Source organism: Aegilops tauschii, chromosome 7 (assembly GCF_002575655.3).
Source record: "Aegilops tauschii subsp. strangulata cultivar AL8/78 chromosome 7, Aet v6.0, whole genome shotgun sequence".
NCBI lineage: Eukaryota > Viridiplantae > Streptophyta > Magnoliopsida > Poales > Poaceae > Aegilops > Aegilops tauschii.
Window position 1 is genome coordinate 21,721,904 of NC_053041.3, and position 23,107 is coordinate 21,745,010.

A 23,107-nucleotide genomic window follows, 5' to 3' on the forward strand; every position below is an offset into this window, starting at 1 on the left:
CTAGTGGAAAAAGTGCTCGCCACAACTTTCGTTGGTGGTGGGCCGATTCCCCGCAACGCCAGCACTATTTTTCAAGTAGTGCTAGCGTCGGACAATTTGGTACGACATTGCTACTACCATACCGCTGCACGACATAGATATTTTCTGAATTTTTTTATGTGTGCTACTGTTTTCTATGGCGTGGCCATTAGGATAACGCCAGCACTATCCATTAGGCCAACGCCAGCAAAAAGTGCCATGTCCAGTAAAAAACCTCAGATTCACTACGAACTCACATCGAACACCCTTTCTTCTTCGTCTCCCCTTCTCGACCAGCGCCGCCGCCACCGCTCGACCACGCCGCTCTTCGCCGCCGGAACTACGCGACCACTACCAACTCCGGCAAAGGAGGTGAGATCTCCCCTCTTCCCCTCGCGAATCTTCTTCCCCTCACCAAGCGTGTCTCCCTCCGGTGGTGAATCTGAGCTAGAAAATTTCTTTTGATTGATGGAGTAGATGATTGGTTTATATATGAATGGATATGATATCTCTTTGATAGATGGATGGATGAATGGATAGAATGGATAGAAGGTATTATGGATGGATATGATATCTCCGGTGGCGGATCTGAGCTAGTTTAGTAGAAATTGATATACTCCCTCCATCCAGAAATACTTCTCATCAAAATGGATAAAAGGGGATGTATTTAGACGTATTTTAGTTCTAGATACATCTGTTTCTATCCATTTTGACGACAAGTATTTCCTGAGGCAAAGAGTATTTAGTAGAAATGGATAGAATGTGTTATGTGTAGAATGGGAGTTTTGATTGGTAGTTTCCATAGAAATGTGCACTAAAGAAATCAGGGCAAGTCCTCATGTCCAAATTTTTAGGCTGATAATTTGTTATAACTATCATCCGATTTCAGAAGAAAGAGAAAATAGCATTGGAAGTTAGAAGTCTGGCACTTGTCGGGCTTTTCTATCAATTGATCCTTCATAAATTGGAAGGTTTGTCTACAAAGGTGTATTCCTTAATGACCCACTCAAGCAAGATCATGGTCGTTGATACGTCTCCGTCGTATCTACAATTTTTGATTGTTCCATGCCAATATTATACAACTTTCATATACTTTTGGCAACTTTTTATACTATTTTTGGGACAAACATATTGATCCAGTGCCCAGTGCCAGTTCCTGTTTGTTGCATTTTTTTGTTTCGCAGAAAATCCATATCAAATGGAGTCCTAACGGGATAAAAACTGACGCAGAATTTTTTGGAATATAAGTGATTTTTGGGAAGAAGAATCAACATGAGACGATGCCCGAGGGGGCCACGAGGCAGGGGGCGCGCCCCAGGGGGTCAGGCGCACCCTGGGCCCTCGTGGCCACCCCGTAAGGCGGTTGGTGCCCTTCTTTCACCGCAAGAAAGCCAATATCCGGATAAAAATCGTATCCAAAATTCAGCCCAATCGGAGTTACGGATCTGCAGGAATTTAAGAAACGGTGAAAGGGAAGAATCTGGAACGCAGAAACAGAGAGAGACAGAGAGACAAATCCAATCTCGGAGGGGCTCTCGCCCCTCCGCCGCCATGGAGGCCATGGACCAGAGGGGAAACCCTTCTCCCATCTAGGGAGAAAGTCAAGGAAGAAGAAGAAGAAGAAGAAGAAGAAGGGGGCTCTCTCCCCCTCTCTCCCGGTGGCGCCGGAACACCTCCGGGGCCATCATCGTGTGACGGTGATCTACACCAACACCTCCGTCATCTTCACCAACATCTTCATCACCTTCCCCCATCTATCTACAGCGGTCCACTCTCCCGCAACCCGCTGTACCCTCTACTTGAACATGGTGCTTTATGCTTCCTATTATTATCCAATGATGTGTTGCCATCCTATGATGTCTGAGTAGATTTTCGTTGTCCCATCGGTAATTGATGAATTGCTTTGATTGATTTAATTTGCTTGTGGTTATGTTGCTGTCCTTTGGTGCCCATCATATGAGCGCGCGCATGGATCACACCATAGGGTTAGTTGTATGTTGATACGACTATGTATTGGAGGGAAAGAGTGACAGAAGCTTCAACCTAGCATAGAAATTAATGCATACGTGATTGAAGGGGGACCAATATATCTTAATGCGATGGTTGGGTTTTAGCTTAATGAACGTTAGTAGTTGCGGATGCTTGCTAATAGTTCCAATCATAAGTGCATAGAATTCCAAGTCACTGATGACATGCTAGCAGTGTCCTCTCCCACATAAAACTTGCTATCGGTGTAGTAAAGTAGTCAATTGCTTAGGGACAATTTCGCAACACCTGCCACCGCTTTTCCACACTCGCTATATTTACTTTATTGCTTCTTTATCTAAACAGCCCCTAGCTTTTATTTACGTGCTCTTTATATTCTTGCAAACCTATCCAAAAACACCAACAAAGTACTTCTAGTTTCATACTTGTTCAGGTAAAGCGAACGTCAAGCGTGCGTAGAGTTGTATCAGTGGTCGATAGAACTTGAGGGAATATTTGTTCTAACTTTAGCTCCTCGTTGGGTTCGACACTCTTACTTGTCGAAAGAGGCTACAATTGATCCCCTATACTTGTGGGTTATCAAGACCTTTTTCTGGCGCCGTTGCCGGGGAGCAATAGCGTGGGGTGAATATTCTCGTGTGTGCTTGTTTGCTTTATCACTAAGTAGTTTTTATTTTTATGCTCTTGTTTTCTATCTTTAGTTATGGGTAGGAAACGCAAAATACCAAAAAAATTAGTTGTACCTACTGAACCAATGGTTGAAGAACCACTCAAAATCTATTACACTCCTGAAGCTTTTTACTTGGATCATCTTCGATCCCTATGTGCTCGTGCTGAAACCCCAACTAGCTTAGTTGAGGGCAAATCCTTAGATGAGCATGCTTGTTATGTGCGACACCGCATATCTGAAAAAGGGAAACGTTTACTGGATCAAATTCATCGTTTGCAATGCTATGCTTGGAATTTATGTGAAATATATGATGTTACTTGTTGTTCTGAAAACCCTAAGAAACACCTTCCCTACCAATGTGAGTTTATTGATAATGGAATCGTATCTTCGTATGCTAAGGGTGTTTATAATTACTATGATGTTCAACAAATTGAAGAATTTGTTGCTTTTAAGGGTGCTTATGAAATTGCTTCTTTGATTGAAACGTATGATGCTACTCTTTACAAATCTGAAAATTTTGCCACACTTTAATATTGTTATGATAATTACGCTTCTAATGCCTATGTTAAACCATATATTGAGGACTCCTCCGCTGTCCAAGAAGAGACTAATATTTGGCAGGAGTCTATGGAAGAAGAAATTGATGAAACTGTGAGCTCATTGGATGAAAAAGATGATGATGAGAGCGAAGAACAAAAGGAGAAAGAGCGGATTAGCTACCCGTGCCCACCTTCTAATGAGAGTAACTCTTCAACTCATACATTGTTTAATTTCCCTTCGTGCTTACCGAAGGATGATTGCTATGATGATTGTCATGATCCCGTTGATTCTCTTGAAATATCCCTTTTTGATGATGCTTGCTATGCCTGTGGCCAAGATGCCAATATGAATTATGCTTATGGAGATGAACTTGCTATAGTTCCTTATGTTAAACATGAAATTTCTGCTATTGCACCCACACATGATAGTCCTATTATCTTTTTGAATTCTCCCAACTACACTATATCGGAGAAGTTTGCACTTATTAAGGATTATATTGATGGGTTGCCTTTTACCGTTACACATGATGATTTTGATAGATATAATATGCATGTGCTTGCTGCTCCTACTTGCAATTATTATGAGAGAGGAACTATATCTCCACCTCTCTATGTTTCCAACATGGTAAAATTGCAAGAAACTGTTTATACTATGCATTGGCCTTTACTGTGTGTGCATGAATTGTTCTTTTATGACATCCCAATGCATAGGAAGAGAGTTAGACTTCATCATTGCTTGAACTATGTTACTTTGTGCTCACTACTAAATGCCAAATCATTGCTACTTAAAATTGGCTTTGATATACCTTGGGATCCGGGTGGATCCATTACTTGAGCACTATATGCCTAGCTTAATGGCTTTAAAGAAAGCGCTGCCAGGGAGACAACCCGGAAGTTTTAGAGAGTCATTTATTTGTTGAGTTCTTTTATATAGTTTAAAAACAAAAAAAATAAAGAGGGGAACCCTAAATCTTTTTCAAAAAGAAAAGTGAAAGTGAGATAGACGAGCATTGTGAAAGTGGGGGCCGTCCTTGAACTTTGTTCATGCCCATGGAAACTTTGTGAATCTTAATTACAGAAACTTTTCAAAAAAAATAATTATCCCCTTGTACAATTCCATTGTATTATAAAAATAATGTGCCAAGGTTTGCCTTTAGGATGTTTAGATTGCTTGTTGGTTTGTGCGGTGCAGGACAGAAACTTTGGCTGTAGTGCGCAATTTTACAATTTTTACTGGAAAGTCAAACGGTTCTGATTATTTTTGCACTGTCTTCCTATACAAATGTTTTATTTTTCCTAATTTTGGCAGAATTTTTCAAGTATCAGAAGTATGGTGAATGTTCAGATTATTACAGACTGTTCTGTTTTAGACAGATTCTGTTTTTGATGCATAGTTTGCTTGTTTTGATGAAACTATCAATTTCTATCAGTGGATTAAGCCATGGAAAAGTTATATTACAGTAGCTACAATGCAAAAAAAAGGAATTGGTTTGCAACAGTACTTAGAGTAGTTATTTGCTTTATTATACTAAAGGATCTTACCGAACTTTCCGTTAAGTTTTGTGTGATTGAAGTTTTCAAGTTTTGGGAGAGATCACGATGGATGAAGGAATAAGGAGTGGAAAGAGCCTAAGATTGGGGATGCCCGAGGCACCCCAAGGAAATATTCAAGGACTCCCAAGCAACCAAGCTTGGGGATGCCCCGGAAGGCATCCCCTCTTTCTTCTAACGATCATCGGTAATTTCACTTGGAGCTATATTCTTATTCATCACATGATATGCGTAAATCTTGGAGCGTCTTTTGCATTTAGTTTTCACTTTCCTTTGATGCACCATGCTGGTATGAGATAGTCCTTGGTTGATTTATAGAATTCTCATTGCACTTCACTATTATCTTTTGAAGTTTGGATTGCCTATTTCTCTTCACATAGAAAACCGCCATTTGTAGAATGCTCTTTTGCTTCACTTATATTTGTTAGAGCGTGGGCATATATTTTGTAGAAAGGATTAAACTCTCTTGCTTCACTTATATCTATTTAGAGAGAGGACAGGAATTGGTCATTCACATGGTTAGTCATAAAATCCTACATAAAACTTGTAGATCACTGAATATGATATGTTTGATTCCTTGCAATAGTTTTGCGATATAAGGATGGTGATATTAGAGTCATGCTAGTGGGCAGTTGTGGATTGTAGAAATACTTGTGTTGAAGTTTGTGATTCCCGTAGCATGCACGTATGGTGAACCGTTATGTAACGAAGTTGGAGCATGAGGTATTTATTGATTGTCTTCCTTATGAGTGGCGGCGGGGACGAGCGATGGTCTTTTCCTACCAATCTATCCCCCTAGGAGCATGCGTGTAGTACTTTGTTTCGATGACTAATAGATTTTTGAAATAAGAAAGTGAGTTCTTTTTGACTAATGTTGAGTCCATGGATTATACGCACTCTCACCCTTCCATCATTGCTAGCCTCTTCGGTACCGTCATTGCCCTTTATCACCTCAAGAGTTGGTCCAAACTTCGCCGGTGCATCCAAACCCCGTGATATGATACGCTCTGTCACACATAAGCCTCCTTATATCTTCCTCAAAACAGCCACCATACCTACCTATTATGGCATTTCCATAGCCATTCTGAGATATATTGCCATGCAACTTTCATCATCATCATATACATGACTTGAGTATTTATTGTCATATTTCTTTGCATGATCGTAAGATAGCTAGCATGATGTTTTCATGGCTTGTCCGTTTTTTGATGTCATTGCTATGCTAGATCATTGCACATCCCGGTACACCGCCGGAGGCATTCATATAGAGTCATATCTTTGTTCTAGTATCAAGTTGTAATATTGAGTTGTAAGTAAATAAAAGTGTGATGATCATCATTATTAGAACATTGTCCCATGATCAAAATAAAAGTGGCCAAAGAAGCCCCCCCCCCCAAAACAGAGGCCAAAGAAGCCTACAAAAAAAGAAAAAAAAGAGAAGGGACAATGTTACATCCTTTTACCACACTTGTGCTTCAGAGTAGCACCATGTTCTTCATATAGAGAGTCTCTTGAGTTATCACTTTCATATACTAGTGGGAATTTTCATTATAGAACTTGGCTTGTATATTCCAACGATGGGCTTCCTCAAATGCCCTTGGTCTTCATGAGCAAGCAAGTTGGATGCATACCCACTTAGTTTCAGTTTGAGCTTTCATACACTTATAGCTCTTAGTGCATCCGTTGCATGGCAATCCCTACTCCTCGCATTGACATCAATTGATGGGCATCTCCATAGCCCGTTGATTAGCCGCGTCGATGTGAGAATTTCTCCTTTTGTCTTCTCCACACAACCTCCACCATCATATTCTATTCCACCTATAATGCTATGTCCATGTCTCACGCTCATGTATTGCGTGAAAGTTGAAAAGGTTTGAGAACGTCAAAAGTATGAAACAATTGCTTGGCTTGTCATCGGGGTTGTGCATGATTTGAATGCTTTGTGTGGTGAAGATGGAGCATAGCCAGACCATATGATTTTGTAAGGATAACTTTCTTTGGCCATGTTATTTTGAAAAGACATGATTGCTTTATTAGTATGCTTGAAGTATTATTGTCTTAATGTCAAATGATAGACTATTGCTTTGAATCACTCGTGTCTTTAATATTCATGCCATGATTAGATTACATGATCAAGATTATGCTAGGTAGCATTCCACATAAAAATTATCTTTTTTATCATTTACCTACTCGAGGACGAGCAGGAATTAAGCTTGGGCATGCTAATACGTCTCCATCGTATCTATAATTTTTTATTGTTCCATGCCAATATTATACAACTTTCATATACTTTTGGCAACTTGTATACTATTTTTGGGACTAACATATTGATCCAGTGCCCAGTGCCAGTTCCTGTTTGTTGCATGTTTTTTGTTTCGCAGAAAATCCATATCAAACAGAGTCCTAACGGGATAAAAACTGACGGAGATTTTTTTTGGAATATATGTGATTTTTGGGAAGAAGAATCAACGTGAGACGATGCCCGAGGGGGCCACGAGGCAGGGGGGCGCGCCCCAGGGGGTCAGGCGTGCCCTGGGCCCTCGTGGCCACCCCGTAAGGCGGTTGATGCCCTTCTTTTGCTGCAAGAAAGCCAATATCCGGATAAAAATCGTGTCCAAAATTCAGCCCAATCGGAGTTACGGATCTCCGGGAATTTAAGAAACGGTGAAAGGGAAGAATCTGGAACACAGAAATAGAGAGAGACAAAGAGACAAATCCAATCTCGGAGGGGCTCTCGCCCCTCCGCCGCCATGGAGGCCATGGACCAGATGGGAAACCCTTCTCCCATCTAGGGAGAAGGTCAAGGAAGAAGAAGAAGAAGAAGAAGGGGGGCTCTCTCCCCCTCTCTCCCGGTGGCGCCGGAACACCGCCGGGGCCATCATCGTGTGACGGTGATCTACACCAACACCTCTGTCATCTTCACCAACATCTTCATCACCTTCCCCCATCTATCTACAGCGGTCCACTCTCCCGCAACCCGTTGTAGCCTCTACTTGAACATGGTGCTTTATGCTTCATATTATTATCCAATAATGTGTTGCCATCCTATGATGTCTGAGTAGATTTTCGTTGTCCTATCGGTAATTGATGAATTGCTTTGATTGATTTAATTTGCTTGTGGTTATGTTTTTGTCCTTTGCTGCCCATCATATGAGCGCGCGTGTGCATCACACCATAGGGTTATTTGTATGTTGATAGGACTATGTATTGGAGGGCAAGAGTGACAGAAGCTTCAACCTAGCATAGAAATTGATGCATACGGGATTGAAGGGGGACCAATATATCTTAATGCTATGGTTGGGTTTTACCTTAATGAACGTTAGTAGTTGCGGATGCTTGCTAATAGTTCCAATCATAAGTGCATAGAATTCCAAGTCAGGGATGACATGCTAGCAGTGGCCTCTCCCACATAAAACTTGATATCGGTCTAGTGAAGTAGTCAATTGCTTAGGGACAATTTGCAACGCCTACCACCTCTTTTCCACACTTGCTATATTTACTTTATTTCTTCTTTATCTAAACATCCCCTAGCTTTTATTTACATGCTCTTTATATTCTTGCAAACCTATCCAAAAACACCAACAAAGTACTTCTAGTTTCATACTTGTTCTAGGTAAAGTGAATGTCAAGCGTGCGTAGAGTTCTATCGGTGGTCGATAGAACTTGAGGGAATATTTGTTCTACCTTTAGCTCCTCGTTGGGTTCGACACTCTTACTTATCGAAAGAGGCTACAATTGATCCCCTATACCTGTGGGTTATCAGTCGTTCATATTGTACAACTTCTATAGACCAAACATATCTAGTTTGATATGAAATTGCATATTATGTTGATCGTATATGCGATGTGTTTGTAGGTCATGGCCAATTCTGGAGGCAACAACGACTCGGTGTGCGATGTGGACATGGACAACAATGAATTCTTAGACACTTATGAGTATATCATCAAGAGCGTGCAAGGGGCAAATGAAGAGCTGAAGGTGGAGAATAAAGAGCTATGGAAGGAGACTATTCGGCTCGTTAAGGAGACTAATGAGCTGAGGGACGAGAGGGATAAGCTCGTTGAGGATCAGGATAAACTAAAGGAGGAGAGGAGACTCCTCAGGGTTGAGAGGATTGACCTGAAGATGGACATAGATCATTTCAGAAGAGACGGAGTGGGGGATGCTACCTCTTGAGCATGCGTTGGTTTTCCCTTGAAGAGGAAAGGGTGATGCAGCAAAGTAGCGTAAGTATTTCCCTCGGTTTTTGAGAACCAAGGTATCAATCTAGTAGGAGACTACACGCAAATCGCCTAGTACCTGCACAAACAAATAAGAACCTTGCAACCAACGCGATAAAGGGGTTGTCAATCCCTTCACGGCCACTTGCAAAAGTGAGATCTGATAAAGAATAAGATAAATATTTTTGGTATTTTTGTTGTATAGATTGAAAAGTAAAGGTTGCAAAATAAAATAAACTAGAATTGTAGATCGGAAACTTATATGATATAAAGTAGACCCGGGGGGCATAGGTTTCACTAGTGGCTTCTCTCAAGATAGCATATATTACGGTGGGTGAACAAATTACTACCGAGCAATTGATAGAAAAGCGCATAGTTATGAGAATATCTAGGCATAATCATAAACATAGGCATCACGTCCGTGTCAAGTAGACCGAAATGATTCTGCATCTACTACTATTACTCCACACATCGACCGCTATCCAGCATGCATCTTGAGTATTAAGTACATAAGAACAGAGTAACGCATTAGGCAAGATGACATGATGTAGACGGATAAACTAAAGCAATATGATATAAACCCCATCTTTTTATCCTCGATGGCAACAATACAATACGTGTCAGTTCCCTTTCTGTCACTGGGATCGAGCACCACAAGATTGAACCCAAAGCTAAGCACTTCTCCCATTGCAAGAAAGATCAATCTAGTAGTCCAAACCAAACTAATAATTCGAAGAGACTTGCAAAAATATCAAATCATGCATATAAGAATTCAGAGAAGAATCAAATATTTTTCATAGATAAACTTGATCATAAACCCACAATTCATCGGATCTCGGCAAACACACCGCAAAAAGTATTACATCGAATAGATCTCCAAGAACATCGAGGAGAACTTTGTATTGAAGATCAAAGAGAGAGAGGAAGCCACCTAGCTAATAACTATGCACCCGAAGGTCTGTGGTAAACTACTCACACATCATCGGAGAGGCTATGGTGTTGATGTAGAAGCCCTCCGTGATCGAATCCCCCTCCGGCAAATCGCCGAAAAAGGTCCCAGATGGGATCTTACTGGTACAGAAGGTTGCGGCGGTGGAAAAGTGGTTTCGTGGCTCCCCCGGTTGTTTTCAGGGTATAAGAATATATATAGGCGAAAGAAGTAGGTCGGTGGAGCTACGAGGGGCCCATAAGGGTGGGGGGCGCGCCCGCCCCCCCGGGCGAGCCGCCCTACCTCGTGGCCGCCTTGTTGCTTCCTTGACCTCCACTCCAAGTCTCCTGGATTGCGTTTGTTCCAAAAAAGATCCTCGCGAAGGTTTCATTCCGTTTGATATTCCTTTTCCGCGGAACACTGAAATAGGCAAAAAACAGCAATTTGCACTGGGCCTTCGGTTAATAGGTTAGTCCCAAAAATAATATAAAAGTGCATAATAAAGCCCATTAAACATCCAAAACAGATAATATAATAGCATGGAACAATCAAAAATTATAGATACATTGGAGACGTATTAGGGGATAGAAAGAAGCTTCGCCAGCTGGGCATACTCCATGATGAAGATTAGTTTTTTAAGTAGCTAGTTCATCTTATTAGTTCATGATGATCGAGTAAGTAGAGTACTTGATGAGCAACTTTTGTGAAGTTTAATATCAACTTGTTAAGTTATTGAGCCTCTTCTGTAATGATTATCTATTAAGTAACTACCTACTGTTGATGAGTATATTGTGTTCATTAGTATCTATTAAGTAACTAGTGTTGATGAGCAATTTTTTTATTACCAAAAAACATTTGCTGGCGCTGGACAAGTAGGCACACCAGAGTTAAAATGAACTTAGTGCTGGTGTTGGACTGGTGACACGCCAGCACCATGTAGGATACTGCTGACATGTCCTCCAACGCCACCACTATTTTTTAGCAATGGCGTCATATTAGTGGCGTCGTGTGTATACGCCAGCAAGGTAGTTTTTGGCAAGCCATAGTTAGGCTTTTCTCCACTAGTGAGTGCCACCAAAGGGCATGTGGAGGTGTGATTCCGTTGGATCTCACAGGATTCGGTCTGTCTGGTCTTCGGTGGTTTTGTTTGGTCTTTGCTCATGTGTTAATGATTTCCTTTGATTTGGTTTCCGGTGTAAATATACCCGTTTTCCCTAGAGAGAATAGGTTCATCAAACCCACGGGTGAAAGGAAACGTAAAGTGTATCAACCCCCGTAACATGGGAGCCCACATGTATTTATATTGATATTGGCAAGGCCAGCTCTCGCAGATGCATACGTCGATGGAGATTACATCGTTGGTTAACAAACACAGAGATACAGGGAGATAGAGGAGGATTACAACAGGAGATAAGCAAAACTACTAAACAACCTAGATCCTCCTAACTATATCATGAGGCTCAAGACATGCACGTACACAACCTGTAACGTGACATGTTTAACACTTGCCATAATCACAACTATATCAAGTTGAGATTACGCTTAAATTCTTCAAAACTTCTAGCAGGCAATGCTTTTGTGAATCCATCTGCAAGCTAATTTTTGGAAGGTATAAATCTGATCTCAAGCTATTTGTTGGCAACACGTTCTCTTACAAAATGAAAGTCTATTTCAATATGTTTTGTCCTGTCATGGAAAACTGGGTTAGCAGATAGATAGGTGGCACCAATATTATCACACCATAAACAAGGAGATTGAGCTTGTGCCACTCCAAGTTCCTTAAGCATGGACTGAACCCAAATGACTTCTGTTGTTGCATTTGCTAATGCCTTATATTCCGCTTCTGTGCTTGACTGGAAACAGTGGCTTGCTTTCTTGCACATCATGATATTAAATTTGGCCCATAAAAGATAGCAAACCCACCCGTTGACCTTCTATCATCTAGGCAACCAGCCCAGTCTACATCTAAGAACGCACTGACAACTTTGGAAGAAGACTTACTGAATGTGAGGCATGTGGTTATGGTGTTTCTTATATACCTTAAGATTCATTTTGCTGCTGTCCAGTGGGTTGTGGTGGGTGCATATGAAGAAATTGACACACCTTGTTAACTACAAAGGAGATGTCAGGTCGAGTAAGAGTCAAGTACCTAAGACCACCAACTAAACTTCTGTAACCGATAATTTCCTCTTGGTTTAGGGGCTCTCCTTCTGTCAGAGATAGAGGTTCTGAACTAGAAAACGGTGTTAGTGAGGGTTTACAGTTTTGCATGCCAATTCTACTCGACAATTCAGTGGCATACTTCGCTTGAGATAGATGAATACCATTACCATGTTTCTTAACGTCAATACCCAAGAAGAAATGCAGATCTCCTAAGTCCTTGAGAGCGAACTCAGAGCCTAAGTCCTTAAGTAGTGCTGTCATAGCTACATTAGAAGAACATCAGAGCCTAAGTCCTTAAGTAGAGGATGTGTGGATGAGGTAATACCACTACACCATTCCTTTATGTCTTGCACAACATCACGTTCTATGTTCACTTAGTCCCGGTCTAACACCGCTTTTCTTCTTTTAGTGAATTCGTTCAAGAGGAATGGACGGGAATGATTCCTCCTACTGACGCGGAGGCACTTACTCTTCTCCATCATGGAAACCCTGGACATAAAATTTTTTGTTGCTTGGTTCATGGAGAAAGTAATTTTCCACATTCCCCTATTAAATACCTAGTTCAACATTTATTAGTTAACCGAACTAATGCACCCAGAAATTTCAATTAAACTTGTATGGAAAAGATCGGAACATATTATGGATGACGAATTGAGATGGGTTTCCATGGGTTTTGACCCTGCCGTCATGACATGTAGAAAGTATGATGTGAATGGGCATCGCTTCCATACAGAGGAGCACCAGAACAGCCGGCATGATCCCAAAACTGTAAATACCAGAGTGTACACCCCCAGTCAAAACTCAGTTGACTACTACGGAAGGGTACAAAAAATATATGAGCTTACATTCAGCAAAGGGCGCGAAATCCTAAGTCTCCCTGTGTTCAAATGCCAATGGTTCGACCCGCGGGAGGGGCTGAGACATACGACTTCCATTGGTTTGGTCGAAGTTAAACCATCAACCGTCTATGCGGGAGACGATCTCTTTATTGCGGCTACCCAAGCCACACAAGTTTATTATCTGCCTTACCCATGCCAGAAAGAGTGTACCTAAAGGGTTGGGAAGTTGTGTTCAAGGTGTCGCCACATGGTAAGCTGCCGGACCTGAACAAAGATGATTACTACAACATTACCCCCATGACACACAAGGGAGTGTTCTATCAAGAGCAACCTAATGATGATGTGGTCAGAAACGATGACGCCGATGCCTTGGGTGATGATGATGCACGGAAGGATGGTGAGACCATTGTTAATGAAAATGACATACTTATGCTAGAAAAGTTAAACGAAGACGCTGACGACGAGGAAGAGCCTCCACCTCCGTCAGGCAACGAAGATGATATGCGTGATAGTGATGATGAGACCGATCGAGGAATCGGTTACAACAGTGATGATTCGTACGGGTTCTAGCAGATGTACGTTTTATGTCTTTTTATGTGGTTTAGGAATATGCCTTTTTATGCTTATTTATTAATGTGTTTTTATTCCTTATTATTATGCTTTTTTTCTTCATTATTAATGTACTAATTCTTTATTCTCTTTTCAATGTAGGCTCGCGGAACATGGGCAAGGGGAAGGCCGACGGCATGGGTTCCAAGGTCGTCAGCATGGCTAGTCGGAGTGATCGCCCCCGTACTCCCCCCACCCTCCCCCGCCCCGACTACTTGAGGATGACTCCTCACAGGGAGGTCGAGGGAGAGGTGCCCCTAGAGGAGAAGGGGGTGGGGGGAGAGCCCCTAGAGGGGGAGGGGTGCGGGGAGAGCCACTAGGGGGGGGGGGGTCGGTGCCAGAAATAGCGCTCCCCCACCGACTTAGGGATGTTGTCTTCGAGGCCCTCCTCTAGTGAGGTACCCTCTGCCGAGGGGGAGGAGGAGGTTCGCGCGAAGGTTCAAGATGAGGAGGAGGAGAAGGTTCGCGAGAAGGTTCAGGGGGAGGAGGAGGTTGGGGAGGGGGATGAGGAGGAGGAGGAGGCAGGCGAGGAGGATGGTGGTGGTGGGGAGGATGGTGGTGGCAGGGAGGGGGTTGGCAACAAGAAGGGATGGCTGCGCGGTAATGCAAAGCTTCATACCCTTCCTGCTACCGAGGAGCAGAAGTGGCTCATTGAGCCCACATGGAAAGATTAAGTGCCACTTAATCATAATTTAATTCTTTTGCTTGTACACATGCTTATATTTTCATTCTTTTGATTGTACACATGCTAATATTTTCATTCTTTATATCTTTTGCAGCAACCGGATAATTCCTAATGGGACCCGTCTTCCAAAAGGCCTCATCACAGTCTTGTTGAAATTACACTAGCCTGGGACGTTATGTCCGGATCCAGTCAGGCAGCCGGAGCACCGAGTTTTGGCCATGAGCTGGGACTACTGGGAAGCCCCCCCCCCCCCCCCCCACCACCATGATATGCATACTAAGGCTGTGATCACAATTTTTTGGGTGAGTCTTGAGAAGCACGAGAAGGAGAAAAGCTTGAGGAAGAAGAAATGCCAGGTGCCGTTGGATGTGCAATCGGACGATAAAAGATGGTCTGACCCAAATTCAAAAACTAGGCGACTTACATCTAGCCATTCCCTTTGCGGACTGGGTGTAATCGTGTGTAACTAAGCACCGCATGTGATATTGTATCTCTCCTTTTATAGACGATATAATCGTTATTTGCAGTTAATGAAGTTTTGTTATTTTTCAAAAAGAAAAAAAGCACGACCATGTGATGGGTTCTATGTCGTTTACTCGAAGGATGAATAGAGCAAACGGTGGTACCCACAGAAATCGGGACGCCACGATATCACCATGTTAAGAGCATCTCCAGCCCCCCCCCCCCCCCCCGAGTGCCACCCCCAGGCGCCTTTTCTTCTGCCGGTGAGCTAAAAATGGCAACAAAAAAAGGCCCAGCCATGACCCCCGAGCCCCCCCAAGACCTCAAAAAGGTGCCGGCGAACCCAGGCCAAACCCAACGCGCTGGGGGCTGTTGGGGGCGCCGGGGGAAGCAACAGCCAATCATATTCCTCCATGTATCATTTTTCTGGCCCACTCATTCACTTTTTGCCTGGCGACTGTCTGGGGGGCACCAACGGCTGGGAAACCGTCCTCGCGTTTCATCCGGCGAAGGTGTTTTGCCCCCCAGGACGTGCTATTTTTGGCCCCGCGATTGTCCTGGGGGGCTCCAACGGCTGGAGATGCTCTAAGATTTACGCCGTGGGATTGAACGCACCATGGAGTGTTCGCTCTAGAGACCGTTTCCACCTAACGTTCGCTCGGTATCGTATTTAGTTTTTTCGTTTGAACGAACAGGGCCTCCCGAGCGAATGTAAATGTAAAATAAAAAAATAAAAAAAATCCACCCCGAGCGAACGAACAGAGGAGAGTTCGTAGGCTCTCGTAGCCTCCGCCGCGGCGCCGCCCATCCGGCCGGAGCCTCCAGCAGCGACGCCTCCTGCCTCCCCGGAGCATCCTCGCCCGCCCAGCAGCGACTCCCTCCCCGGAACAGCCGCCCCCGCCCAAATCCGCCGCCCGGAGCCACGCCGCCGCGCGCTCCCTCCCACCTCCCTCTTCTCGGGGACGGGATTGGGGCCGAGGAGGAGCCTGCCCTTGTCGCCCTGCAGCTCCCGCTCCAACGGGCTCGCCCACGAGTCCGGCAGCACCAGCCGCTCCTCCCCCCTCCGGTCCTCCCTCCTCCCTCCCCTCCCCTCCCCTCCCGTGGCATGTTCTGTTCTGTTATCTTCTTTCTATTTTTGTCCTGATTTTTACTGATGGAGTTGTTTGTGAGTAGTATGTGTCAGTGAATTACAGTGTTCGACCTAGTACCGGAAAAACTTTGTAACATACACTACATATTCGAATTGCTAAACTCTGTATTGTTTAGCATGGCTGGATGGGCAGGGGTCACCACTCACCAGGATAGATCCACAACTTTGTACTGTTCTTACTGCAGCTAGCAGATGAATTTTGTGGTCGTTACACGGATGGTGCTCCTATGTTGTTCAGTATAAGATACCTGTGCAGAAACAAAAACAAAATTTGAACAAGCCTGTGCAACTTGTGTGGCCTAAATAAGAGATCTGTTTCTTACAGCCTGATTTGTTGCTTATCGTCAGAATGATGTTGCCGAAAGAAAGTTCAACCGATTCTTGGCTAACTGTTATATTCTTTAGTTTTATTGTTGTCATGTTCATCTCCCCTGTTTAACATTTTCTATGCTCTAGTTTTGTGAGTGATAATGTATTGGAATAGCTGATGCTTGTTGTGCGAGAGGAAGATATGTTAGCTGCATTGATGGAGGACATCATCATGAAACCATATGTATTTTGCGTGATCCATGTCTTCCGTAGTAATATATTATGGTGTCATTCTCTATTTATATTATTTATACGTGTGCATCATTTAAAAAAAATAGTTGTTGAACATGCTTTTTATTTTTATTTTCAAAATGACCATTGAAATGTCAATTGGTGTACAAATTACTGCTTTATGGTCAATTAGCATCTAAACAGTTTTTCATGCCTTAGTGGCATTACAGACAATTCCAACAAAATATATACTTTCGCAGTTGTCTCAGCCAAAACGACTTCTAGCTTTCCCACAGTTTTCAGCTCACAGCAGATTTTTTGGAATTCACAGCTCAACCAAACACAACCTTCGCCTCCCCAGCAAGAGCTTCTCGAGATGCCCGCCGCGGTGATGCGCTGCCCCTTCCTCCTCGGGCGGCACCCAGCGGCCGCCCTCCGACACTCCTCCTCCTCCCGCATGCGTCGTGTGCGCAGAGCTGCGGGGAGTGGGGGCCAGGGACGGTCACCGGCGTATGGTGGGCTGCTGCTCGACGCCGGTGGCACGCTGCTGCAGTTAGCGCAGCCGGTCGCCGAGACGTACGCCACCCTCGGCCGTCCATATGGTTCGGACATCCCCCAGAAAAACCGTCTTTGTTTCCGCGCGTGTCTCGCTCGGCCATTTCATTGGACACATGGTGTGCGCTAAGGACCTGTACTGTTCGCCGTTCTTCTCCAGGTGTGATGAAGTCCGAAAAGTACATCATGGAGGGATTCAAGCGGGCTTTCTCGGCGCCATGGCCCAAGACGCTCAGGTACCAGGTAACCCCCGTGGGCGGAATATAATTGCATCACAAAATAGCAATGTTACATATATACTCCCTCTGTAAACTAATATAAGATCTTGTAGATCACTACTTCAGTGATCTAAAAGATCTTATATAAGTTTACAGAGGGAGTACTAGACTGCGGAACTGTGGCGTGATTGTTGTTGAGGGGATGATATGCTGGACTGGCTTGTCATGTCAGGGTGATGGGCGACCGTTCTGGAAGATTGTCGTGGCGGAAGCAACTGACTGCACAAACAATAATTATTTCGAAGAAGTATATCAGGTATCTCAAGACTGATATTGTTTCTTCTGAACTCTGCTGCTTGTATAATGTAGCTAACAATGAATTGTTCTTATCTGCTAGTACTATGCACATGGAGATGCATGGCGTCTGCCTGGTGGAGCTTACAGAACACTGCGTGATTTAAAAGATTCTGGAGGTCATACATCCCATGTATCTTCTTCTTTTTCGTTTTATGTTATTCAGTAGTTTGCTTCAAGTTGATTTTTAAATCCCCATTGAGACTCTTGTATGGCCCTAGTTAATCCGTACAGATGGCTCATGTTAATAATAATGTCTCGATTTCAGTTAAGCTAGCTGTTGTATCTAACTTCGACACACGGCTAAGGAAATTGCTCAAGGATCTCAACGTCTCACATTTGTAAGTGCTCACCACTACTGTCGAAAGACCTCGATCCTGGTTCATTATGATTGGTTTTGTTTCTCTGTAAGTAATGGCCATGCGCTAAATGACCTTGAGCTGTCCAGGTTTGATGCCATTGTGGTATCATCAGAGGTTGGATATGAGAAGCCTGCTCCAGAGATCTTCAAAATAGCATTAGGTATTGCAGAGTTTACTTTGTTCAAGCTGAGTTTTGTATATGTATTTAGTGTAATAGCAGTAAGCCTGATTCTGAATACACGTTTGTGCTGAAGGTAATACTTTGAGACACCCCCACAAACAAGAAGCTTCAGCGCAGTGTTCTTATTAGGACCAAATTATGTAACTAGTTCTCTTATTCCTGTGTGGCAGAACAAATTGGTGTGGAAGCCAGCAATGCAGTACATGTAGGAGATGATGAAACTGCAGACAAGGCGGGTGCTAATGCTATTGGACTCGAGTGCTGGTATGCAATACATTGTGGTTTCTTCCCCATGCAGACATAATATTTCAATAGTATTGAGTATTTAATTTATCGGGACAAAAAGAAAACGAAAAGAAAAGATAATCGAATGTCTGGTTCGGTGGCTGGCTGGCTGACTGATTATTAGTGATTTCGACCATTTTTAGGCTGTGGGGAGAAGATGTGAAGGAATTTTCTGAGATAAAGCACCGGATCGTAGCAAAAGGCTCACGATGAGCGAGCGCAGGGCATTGTCTCTGTTTACCTGATTCGTTCATTTGATTGCTAAGGGGCCCTAATAACAGTTGTAATTTTGCCAAATATATATGTTTCTCCGCACGGTCTGTTGACGTCCTTGTAATAAGTGCTAAGAAGAAGAATGCTACTTGTGGTACATGTGCAAATACTTTTCGGCCCTCATGATCATCTTCATCATCGCCTCTGTCCTGCGATCGTTGCGCATATATTGAACTAATTTGGGCACGTCGACGGACTGACTTTTTCGGTTTCGCCAAGTTGATGTATGTATGCATGTATGCTAGTGTTGTCAAGATTGACCAAGTATGTGGCATCGACCCGAGACCTGCAGGGGGTCCACCACGCGGAAAACTCGCTTAGGCGATTGTCGAGGCGATTGCGTGGCGATCGCGCGACCTCGCTAGGGTTAGGGTTTTGATGGCGGGGGTGGTGAGATTACGGTGGTGGCTAGAGCGGCGACGTCGCTTCTCTGGTCACGGATCGGCGGTGCTTCCTCTCCTCTCTGCTTGGATCGGTGCTAATGGCGGAGCGGGGGGACGCGAGATCGACAAGGACTCCGGAGAAGATGGCATCTGGGGCTGCGGCGGCGGTCACGCCCAGACAGATGGGGAACACCTCTGGCCAGTCGGGGGGTGGAACCAATCCAAGATCGAAGGCGGCAGCGGCCATGACTCCACCGGCGGCGACAGTAGACAAGAATTCTGCAGGTGGCCGAAGCTCAGGTCAGACGACTAACAAGCAAAAAACAGGCATGGCAGGCGCTGCGGGGATGAGTACTCCCCTCCAGAACCGTGGAGATCCGGGGAGTCGGGGGAGCTCGAAATCGCCAATAGAATGCAAAACGCCGGATCCAACGTCGAGCCTCTCTGCGAGGCTGGGAGGGATGGTTTTATTGGATAAAGAGGCCAAGGGGATGGTATTCGCTGAGCCGGAGCAGGTGGTGCCGAAAACCTCTCGTTGGTCGGCGGTAGGCATAGTCTGTTCGCCGAAACCAATGGTGAGAACTGTTCTGGAGAAAACCATGCACAGAGCATGGGGATTGCACCGTGAGGCTCAGTTCAGGGATTTAGGAGGAAATAAATTCGTGGTGCACTTTGGCAGTGAAGGGGATTGGAGACATGCTCTGAACAACGGGCCATGGCAGTATGATTTTAATGTGCTGATATTGAAGGATTATGAAGGTAATACTAGACCATCAGAGATGGTTTTTGACTCTATAGATGTCTGGGTTCGTGTGGTTGATCTTCCACCGGATCGCAGGACAAAAGCTTTTGGTGAGGCTCTCGGGAACTGGTTGGGCAATACTGTTAGAGTGGATGTGGACAAGGAGGGGTTAGCAAGAGGTAATCAGCTACGGGTGCGTACTAAGATTTCAGTCTATGAGCCACTTATCAGAGGTATGCGACTTAAATCGTCACCGGAGGATATGGAGGGTACGTGGTATGACTTTTACTATGAGAAGGTGCCTCATTTTTGTTTTGACTGCGGCAGACTAGTGCATGTTGAGGGGGTTTGTGAGCCTCCTCTTGACTCCTCGGCGCAATGGGGAGAGTGGCTGAGAGCGTCACCGGGGCGCAATGGTAAAGGAAAAGAGGTCCCATATGGTGCAGCAACAAACAGCAATAACAGTGGAAGTAGTAACTGGACTGGGGATAGTGAGAATATGAGGAAGAGTGGCCAAACTAAACGCAACCTACAAGCAGAGTTTGCTAGATCGGGGGACTCTCGCACTGGCGGGGGATCTCGGCCACGAAACGATGATTCTCAGACGGTGGACCACCGCACTGGCGATGGGAACCGGCAGAGCAGAATGGAAGACAACAACCCTGGTAAAGAGAGGAATGGAGAGGCACAGCTTCATCATAACGATCTGAGGCATGGGCTGGAGCAAAGAAGGGAGAATGAATACAGGAATAGACTGTTTGAAATGCAAGAACAAAGGGGGAGTCAGCGAGATGGACATTGGGAGAGGAAAGGGAAGGAAGACATGAAGTATTCTCCAGGTCATAGGGGGTATTATGATCAGCGTGACAAGATTGAGGAGCGCATGGAAGGACGCAACATGTTTGGCGCATGGAGAGATGTTGTGTGGGGACAAGGTGGAGGCCAGGGCCATCATGGGAGGTATGGTTCGGAGGGAAGAACACAGGGCAGGTATGTTAAGAAGCCAAGACCGGACTACGTACTCAGGCAGCATAGATATGACCAGATGGGTTTGCAGCATGAAACGAGGAAGAGGGGACCAAAACAGGTGTGGGTGGCCAAGGAAGATCAGGGCAGGCATATGACAGGGGATGCTTTCATTCGCGATAAGAGGCGCAAGATGTCTACAGTGTTTGAGCGCATCTCGACTAATGATGAGACATCGGCGGACCCTGCGAACCAGGGCCGCCGGGAGCAATGATTATCCTAGCCTGGAACTGTCGAGGACTGGGGTTGGACTCGACAGTGGGCGAACTACGTGACCTGATACGGTCCTACAACCCAGCGGTGGTTTTTTTGAGTGAGACAAAGAAGGCAAGGGCGATGGAAAGGCTTAAGTGGAGCTTGGGTTTCACCAGTGGTGTTGCAGTTGATTGTGTGGGCCGAAGTGGTGGTTTGGCTCTGTGGTGGAGAGATCATATTCATGTCAATGTGAGGCCATGGTGCCAATATTTCATCGACGCGGAGGTAACGTGTGAAGGGCAAGTCTGTAGAATCACTGGATTCTACGGAGAACCCCGGACGGAACTAAGGAAAAAATTGTGGGATGCAATACGATACTTGTGAGGACAGGATAATCTTCCATGGATGTGCCTTGGTGATTTCAATGAGGCCCTATTCCAGACGGATCAGATTGGTGGTAACCCTAGAGGCTTCCTGCAGATGGAAGATTTCCGCGACTGCCTTGCCGACTGTGGGCTGGCAGATGTGGGCTTCTCAGGCTACCCGTACACGTGGGATAATAAGCGCGAGGGTGATGAGAATATCCAGGTAAGGCTAGACCGGGCCACATGCAATGATGGCTTCTTACAATTATTTCCGGAGACAGAAGTCGAGCATATCTTAACGGAGGAATCGGACCATCAGGCCATCCTAGTGCGCGCGCAGGAGACGGCTCCTAGGCGGCGCAACGGGAGTGTGAGGCCGTTTCGGTTTGAGGAGGCCTGGACTAAGCATGAGCAATATGACACAATGATTGAGCAGGCTTGGAGGGCGGCGGGAACGGGAGATGAAGGGCTATCTGCCGCATGGAGTAAGTTCGGAAAGATGGCTGGCTCCATGCAACGATGGGCACGTGAGGTGTTTGGTTCCATCAAGCGACAAATAAAAACACTTAAGGCGCAGCTTTTGGAAGCAAAAAATAGAGCTCTCCTCACGGGGTCTTCACTGGAAGTCCGACATACTGAAGAGCAGCTCCGAGAAATCTATGCCCGGGAGGAGGTTATGTACCGACAGCGATCTAGGGTGGACTGGTTACGGGCAGGAGATAAAAACACTCAATACTTCCAACAACGTGCCTCGCATCGGAAGCGGAAAAACACGGTCAAGGCACTACGGCGTGGGGATGGAACCAAGTGCACGGTGGATGATGAGATGCGTGACATGGCGGCGGCCTTTTACGAGAATCTGTTCACATCGGACGGCTCACGGGATGCCAACATAATTTTTCAGCATATTGACGTTTTGGTTACCAATGCGATGAACGAGAAGCTACTGTTCCCTATTACAGATGAGGAGATTGAAACAGCGCTTTTCCAGATGGGGCCGACTAAGGCCCCGGGGCCTGACGGACTGCCGGCGCTCTTTTACTAGCGACACTGGTCGCTTGTTCGTGCTGACGTGTGCCGAGCGGTGAAGGATTTTCTACATGGTGTGGCGGCGCCGGATGCTTTTAACGCAACGATCATTGTTATGATTCCGAAGTGTAACTCACCGGAGTTACTCTCTCAGTTCCGGCCGATAAGTCTATGCAATGTGCTCTACAAGGTAGCGACGAAGGTGCTTGCAAATAGACTAAAAGGTATTCTACCGGTAATTATCTCAGAGGAGCAAAGTGCATTCGTGCCGGGACGGTTGATCACGGACAATGTACTTGTTGCATATGAATGTGTTCACGCTATCCGGAAGCGGAAGAGGAAGAAACCTTTGTGTGCGGTGAAACTGGACATGATGAAGGCATATGACCGTGTAGAGTGGGTTTTTTTTGCAACAAATGATGGAACATATTGGTTTCGCGAATGACTGGATCTTGATGATTATGAGATGCGTAAAGTCGGCGTCTTTCTCTGTCAAGCTTAATGGAGGTTTATCACGTGGTTTTTCCCCCTCCAGAGGGCTCAGACAGGGCGACCCTCTCTCTCCGTATTTGTTTCTATTTTGTGTTGAAGGTTTTTCTGCGTTACTCAAACATGCACAACAGGAGAGGGAGGTCAAGGGTGTGACTTTCGGGAGCACTGGCCCCATGTTACGCACCTTCTTTTTGCGGATGATAGCATAGTCTTCCTTGAGGGGACACGGAGTAATATGGAAAAGCTGAAAGAGATCTTGAGTCAATATGAGGAGGCTTCGGGCCAAC

General features: G+C 45.0%; 1 protein-coding gene across 1 annotated transcript; it reads left to right on the forward strand.

Annotated features, from left to right (window-relative positions):
* Positions 1-15,364: 15,364 nt before the first annotated feature.
* On the forward strand, positions 15,365-18,711 carry LOC109772093 (uncharacterized). The gene is made up of 9 exons (XM_020330793.4): positions 15,365-15,736; positions 16,692-16,962; positions 17,076-17,158; positions 17,366-17,449; positions 17,531-17,606; positions 17,756-17,828; positions 17,936-18,009; positions 18,201-18,294; positions 18,459-18,711. Exons 2-9 carry the CDS (start codon positions 16,737-16,739, stop codon positions 18,526-18,528), a joined length of 780 nt encoding a protein of 259 aa, XP_020186382.1. The 5' UTR covers positions 15,365-15,736; positions 16,692-16,736; the 3' UTR covers positions 18,529-18,711.
* The last annotated feature ends 4,396 nt before the right edge of the window (positions 18,712-23,107 follow it).

What these genes read in the sequence shown, in the direction of transcription:
- LOC109772093 (XM_020330793.4), top strand. Translation starts at nt 16,737, where the DNA reads ATGCCCGCCGCGGTGATGCGCTGCCCCTTCCTCCTCGGGCGGCACCCA. An exon ending in GATCTCAACGTCTCACATTT is followed by an intron (nt 17,829 to 17,935) that starts GTAAGTGCTCAC and finishes TGAGCTGTCCAG; the next exon opens with GTTTGATGCCATTGTGGTAT. An exon ending in GCTATTGGACTCGAGTGCTG is followed by an intron (nt 18,295 to 18,458) that starts GTATGCAATACA and finishes GACCATTTTTAG; the next exon opens with GCTGTGGGGAGAAGATGTGA.